Source organism: Nannospalax galili, unplaced genomic scaffold (genome assembly GCF_000622305.1).
Source record: "Nannospalax galili isolate Female #2095 unplaced genomic scaffold, S.galili_v1.0 scaffold429, whole genome shotgun sequence".
Taxonomy (NCBI): domain Eukaryota; kingdom Metazoa; phylum Chordata; class Mammalia; order Rodentia; family Spalacidae; genus Nannospalax; species Nannospalax galili.
Window position 1 is genome coordinate 6,187,322 of NW_008360330.1, and position 6,534 is coordinate 6,193,855.

General features: G+C 37.3%; 1 protein-coding gene across 5 annotated transcripts in view; it reads left to right on the top strand.

Moving 5' to 3' along the window:
- Positions 1-6,534, top strand: part of Tdrd5 (tudor domain containing 5) — a 71,658-nt gene that overhangs the window by 35,925 nt on the left and 29,199 nt on the right. For all 5 annotated transcript variants that reach the window (XM_029560210.1, XM_008826140.2, XM_029560208.1 and 2 more), the window contains 2 exons: positions 3,150-3,362; positions 3,870-3,936. In XM_029560210.1, coding sequence (XP_029416070.1) covers positions 3,150-3,362; positions 3,870-3,936 — 280 coding nt within the window. The remainder of the gene's footprint in view (positions 1-3,149; positions 3,363-3,869; positions 3,937-6,534) is intronic.

A 6,534-nucleotide genomic window follows, 5' to 3' on the forward strand; every position in this document is an offset into this window, starting at 1 on the left:
TCATATCCTTATACAGAGGCTATCTTCCAAATCTTACAATGAGTGCTGAAACTGTGGATTATACCAAACCCTACATCTATCTGTATGTATATACTGTTTTTTCATATACATACATGCTGTATTAGTTAGTTTTCTGTTGCTGTAACCGAAACACTGACCAAAGCAACTTATAGAAGGAAGAGTTTATTTGAGCTTATGGTTCCAGGGGAATTAGAATCTGTCATGGTAGGGAGGCATGGTGGCAGGAGGTGGTTGGAGCAGGAGCAGAAAGCAGAGAGCTCACATTTTCAAGCATTTTCAAGATCCAGCAAGTTGTAAAAACTCTCTCAGCCCACCCCCAGTGATGTGCTTCCTCCAAAATAGCCACACCTTCTAAGACCTCCCAAAACAGCACCACCAACTGGGGACAAAAATGTCCAAATACTTGGAGCCTATGGGAGATTTTTTTTTTAATTTTATGTGTATAAGTGTATTGCCTGCATGTATGTGAGTGTACCCGTGTCATGCAATGCCACGGAGGTCAGAAGAGGGCTTCGGATTCCCCTGGAACTGGAGTTAAGGACGGTTCGTAGCCGCCATGTGGGTGCTGGGAATCGAACCCGGGTCCTCTGCAAGAGCGGTCAGTGCTCTTAACTGCTAGCCATCTGTGCAACCCCTATGGGGGACGTTTTTATTCAAACCACCACACATACCTATGCTGAAATTTAACTTATAAATTTGATATAGTAAGAGATTAACACTAATAGTAAACTAGAAAAAGCTGAGGTCTGCCTATCAGTAAAAGATTTGTGTGCGTTGAATGAACTTAGTCTCTGAAAAACAAATCACACTCATTAATACTATTGACATGATCCAGAAAGCATTAATTTTCATGAAGCTATAAGGCTCTTGAAGCACTAGATTCAATATTTACAAATTTCTACCTTCTCCTTGAAGACTTGAATTTTATCATTAACAGTATATAGTTGTAGTTATTTTCCTTGAAATTTTTTGAGACAGGTGTCTCTATTTAGCCCTGGCTAGCCCTGGAACTCCATGTAGACCGGGCTGACCTCAAATTAACATCATGCCTCTGCCTCCAGAGTGCTGGGATTAAAAGCATGTGCCACTGTGCCCAGCATTACAACATTATTTAACTGATACTGGCTGTTAAAAAAAAACAAAAACAAAAACAGAACTGTATGACAGTGAGAAGTGATAAATTTGATACTACTGTCTTCATATGGCTAAGGAACCTGGTATTTTACCTACTGTTGCTTTTACAGTACCAATGTAGATGTCAAAAGGGCAAGCAAGACCCCTGGACTGTGAGCCAAAATAAATTGTTTCTCCTTTTAAGTTTTTCCCTCAGGTATTTTTTTCACAATGACAAAGTCTGACATAAAATAATATCAACATACTGTTTTTAGAAGGATAACTCCAGTTGCAGTGTATAGAAAGTGAATGAGATGAAGAAAAGATCTGTAAATGTGCAAGTCTTTATGAGACAGTATAGAAAGAAAAGAGATAAACTAGAGAGAAATTAAAGTAAAACCATCAGTTATAAGAATAGGGAAGAGAATATAAAACACTCTCCATTTGAAAACTGTTGGCTTGGAGATTTAGTAGGTTTAATCTGGGGTGAGAGAAAATAGTCATTCCCACTCAGTGTCAGTTTGCAATGTGGAATTTTAGTTAGGATTAGGGTTAGCCAGTGTTACAAAGGCATAGCCATGGTAGCATAGAGAAGATAAAAAACTATCTCTTCTTCCTGTACAGTCCAGTAGAAGCAATGCATGCTAATATGGACACTCCAGGGTGTGAGGGGTATTTTCTGTTTTTCTGTTGCAAGTAACATGTTGCCCCATCCACATACCACATACCACTCACCACATTCCCCTTTCAGCCAGTGGGAATGAAAGAAGAAAGGTAGAGGTTATGGGCCACATCTCAAATATTATCAGTCTTGCTGTATGCCGTCTCATTCATTTTTATGTCTCATTTCATCACTGATAAACTGATAGACTAGAAGAGCTTACATCCTAAATTTCAAAACTTGTACTTTAAACTATACAGAAGACAATCTAGTTTCCTATAGCCATACCCAATCTCTTTCCTCTTTTCACCTTAGTTAATAAGATATGTACATTTTAACTAGGTATACAGCCATTTACATTTCTCGGGATCTGGGTGTGGTTATATGAATACAAAATTCTAGTGAACAGGCTATAACAAATTGTGTACAAATTTAAGATGACAAATTATTGAACACTTTATCACATTTTTAAAAAGTAAAATGTGACGACTTCAGGTAGTGTCTTTTTTGTCTTTTTAAGACAGGGTCTCCCTGTAGCCCCAGCTGGCCTGGAACTCACTATGTAGACCAGGCTGGCCTTGGACTCACAGAGATCTGCCTGCCTCTGCCTCCCAAAGTAGTGTCTTTTAAAGAAAAGATGTGGCCCATAACCTCTACTTTTCTTTCATTCCCACTGGCTGAAAGGGGAACCTAATGGTATGTACTCAGCTATAGATGTGGACGGGGCAACATATTACTTGCAACAGAAAAACAGAACTAAGTCACTGTCCTAAACTTTTGTATATCTTAACTAAGGTTTTGTTACTGTCTCTGTCTTCAGCAAGGCTGAAACACAGAAAGATAGCATAGTCACCTGTCTTGTAAATGATGGAGCCAGGATTTGAACCTAGGTTTCTGTTTTTAAAGACTCCAAAGAATCCAGAATTTTAAGGCAATGTACAGTCTTTTAAGAATATTGATAAGAAGTAGGAGAGAGTTGTATATTGCAAATTAAGTAAGCAAGAGCTCGGAAGAAGATATGCTGAATACAGAGGCTCTTAGATTTGAAATGAACAAGTCATTGGGTTTGTTTTGCTTTTTATGTCCATGCTATGTGTTCTGGGAACTGAAGTTGGATTACATTCTATTCAGAGAATGTGGGATAACAAGATGAGTGTGTAATTTTTATACTTGGAAGAGTTTGTTGATGAAGAGAAAGGATTTGGATAATAAATTCTTTGATATTAACAGTAAGCATTAACAGATCAAAATTGTTTTTGCTTTTTGCCAAGACACTCTTATTCTTGATGCATCAATTAAAATTATCTTTTTTTCTCTTACTCTATGGGTTTTTGTGTATAATGGAATTTCACAGGCGCTGTTATTCTAACCAGCTGGTTTCTGATCGATACATCATGCCAGAATATTTTATCCAGCCGGGCCATCTCTGTTGTGTAAGAATTTCTGAGGATAAGTGGTGGTACCGAGTTATTATCCACAGAATCCTTGGGAAAAAGGAAGTTGAAGTGTTCTACCAAGATTTTGGAAATATAGGAACTGTCCAGAAGTCCTCTCTGAGGTTCCTCAAGTGAGTTGAATTTAACAAGAATGCTGGAAAAATGAAATTTTGAATCAAAATTCTGGAACTCTGGGCCTGGGGTCCTTCTTTTTCCCTTGCCTTCTTCCTCTCCTCCTTTCCATTCCTGATCTTAGTGCAGATTTGGCAACTGATCAGTTAATTTAATGGGTGGATATCATTTCTTTTGTCTTTTATCACTGGATTATGAATTTGAATGGACCATGAGAAAAAATTTCAGACTTTTATTAAGAAAATGAGTCTAGGCCATGCTAAGAAGTGTGTTTATAGTGAAAGAGATTGAACTACCTACCTGTGTTTTTCTTTGCATGGTTCTTTTCAAAGACTGTGTTTTGTATTTTATTTCTTAGATTTCTTTTAAAGTACAAAGCCTTAATTTAAAATTAATATCATGAAATAATTGAAATAGTATTAATAAAAAAATCACGAAGTAGATTAAAGACTTCATAAAAGCAATTTAAACATAGGATTAAATATTCATTTTTTTTTCTACTGTAGGTGCTGCTACACAAAGCTTCCAGCTCAGGCCATTCCTTGTTCTTTGGCTTGGGTGAGACCAGTAGAGGTATGTTTGTTGTTTCCCATTAATCAGCTAAGATTTTAGTGCTTACTTTGTGCCAGCAATGGTTCTGAGTTCTCAGGACACAAAAATAAAACACGTAATCATTATATGTTGTATGAGAGACATGTGGACAGAAATAGTTTTGTCTCATATTTGCCATAATAAAAGTTGTTAGCTGGGCATAGTGGCACACACCTTTAATCTCAGCACTTGGGAGGCAGAGGCAGGTGGATCTCTGTGAGTTTGAGGCCACCCTGGTCTACGTAGTGAGTTCCAGGCCAGCTGGGGCTACAGGGAGACCCTGCCTCAAAAAGAAAAATAAATAAAATAAAAGTTGTCACAATATATGGGAAAGGAGCAAAAAGAGGCTTACTGGCTTTGTCTAATCAGGAAAGGTCTCATACCTAGGAGAAAAAGAAGTAAGACATTACAAGCTAAATGAGACTAGCACAAACATTTCAAATTCGAGAGATTCTATGTAGCTTTTGTTGGCATAGTCTCTAAGATGGAATAAATAAGTAAATCTATAAAACAGTAGTAGTCGTTTACTGTCAAATATTGTACACTGGGCATAGTTGCATGTGCTGTATTATTTCATATGACTTGCAGCACAGGGTTATTTACACCAGCATCATCTCAAATGTGGATAATGTGTTGTCCTATGGTATTATCACACAACAGTATTACTAAGAAATAGGAATTTTTCAAGTCCATTATAATCTTATGGAACCACTCTCATATAAGTCTGTTGCTGTCGAAAATATGACTATGTGCTTCACCACTGTAAGTAAAAACTGAAGGACTGGGTAGTGGTAGAGCACTTCCTTGGTATGTGAGGGTTCCACCCCCATATAACATGGAAACAACCCTGGATAATTTGTTACCAACAATCTTCCAGCTCTGAAAGGAAATGAAACTGGATGGTAACTGAGATCTATTAGAAGGAATAGAGATTATGGATAATAGTTAATATTTGGACAAATATTAAAAAACCCATCTTTTAAAACTTTGTTCCCTGAATGATGAATTTATTTATTTATTTATTTATTTATTTATTTATTTATTTATTTATTAAGACAGGGTCTCCCTGTAGCCCTAGCTGGCCTGGAACTCACTATGAAGACCAGGTTAGCCTCTGTCTCACAGATATCCACCTGTCTCCGCCTCCCAAATGCTGGAATTTAAAGGCATGGGCCACCAGGCCTACCTTAGCTGTACAAATTTTTATAGATTGTTGTTCTCTGTAAAAGTCTCAAGCTAAGCTGGTCTTTTGTCTTGTTGGAATTCTGCTTTAGTGTGTGTTGGTTTCATAATTTATCTAGAAATAAAAGTGTCTTGCAGTTTGGAGGGTTTCCTTTATGTTGTCTCCACTTGTTCTTATGATTCATTGTTTCTTTGTTGTTGTTTCTAGATAAATTTTTACATTTCTATTTGTGCATGTGTGCACACACGTGTACACAGAGGTTAGAGGACAACTTGTGCAAGCTGGGCCTCTCCTTTCACCATATGGGTGGGTCCTGGGGATCAAATTCAGGTTCATCAGGCTTGTGGGTAGGAGTCTTTACCCAGGCCCTCATTGTTTCTTTGTACCTTTGGTTTCTACTGCTGTTGCCTTGAAAACTTATGTGTTAGACTGGTTGAATGATGCAAGTGAGGTTACCTATCTCCACAAGGGTTTGATATGCTAATGTAAGTTAACAACTTGAGGATTTATGTATGACTCTAGTGGTGTGAAAATTGAGCTACAAATTCATGTGAATATTTTTTTCCCTTTCTCTGGGAGTATATCTCACAGAACTTAGCTTAGTGGAGGAAAGCTCTCTAGATGCCCTACCAATATAGACCCTGGTTTTGATAGCTATACCCTTTGACCTGTTAGACCATCAAAACTACAGTTCAAAGTTTTCTGGATATGCAGGTACTCTTAAGGCAAAAGTATATCTCACTTTCTCTTGCATTTTGGTGTGACGATTTCTTAGTAGCTTATAAATTCTTTGTTCTTTGGGGGGAAATATTAAAATATTTTACCTAGAATTTTTAGTATTTTTTTCTCTGGGAGGTTTAGCCTAATAATCTTTTAACTCACTATTTTTGAAAATCAGGATTGTTCATTGAATAATTAATTATGTGTGTGAGTGTTTTGCCTGCATTAAGTGTCCTGTGCATACAGTGCTCATGGAGGCCAGAGAAGGCAATGGATCCCTTGGAACTGAACTTAAGGACCTAGGTCTTCTGAAAGAGCTGCCTGTGCTCTTTAATAGTTGAGTCATAGCTCTAGTCCCTGGGTAATTATTTAAAATTTCCAAACTTTAAAAAAAATTATTTTTCTCTTTTTTTGAGACAGGATCTCACCGTGTAGCACTAGCTCTCCTGGAACTCACTGTATAGACCAGGGTGGCCTCAAACTCACAGAGATCCATCTGCCTCTGCCTCCAAGTACTGGGAATAAAGTCATGTGCTACCACACCCAACTTTTTTTTAAGTATATGAAGGAATTTCATTATGACATTCTCATGCAAGCATATAATGTATTGTGATCATATTCACCCCATTACTTTGTTTTATTATGAGATTTTCCTATATATATAAAACATATATACA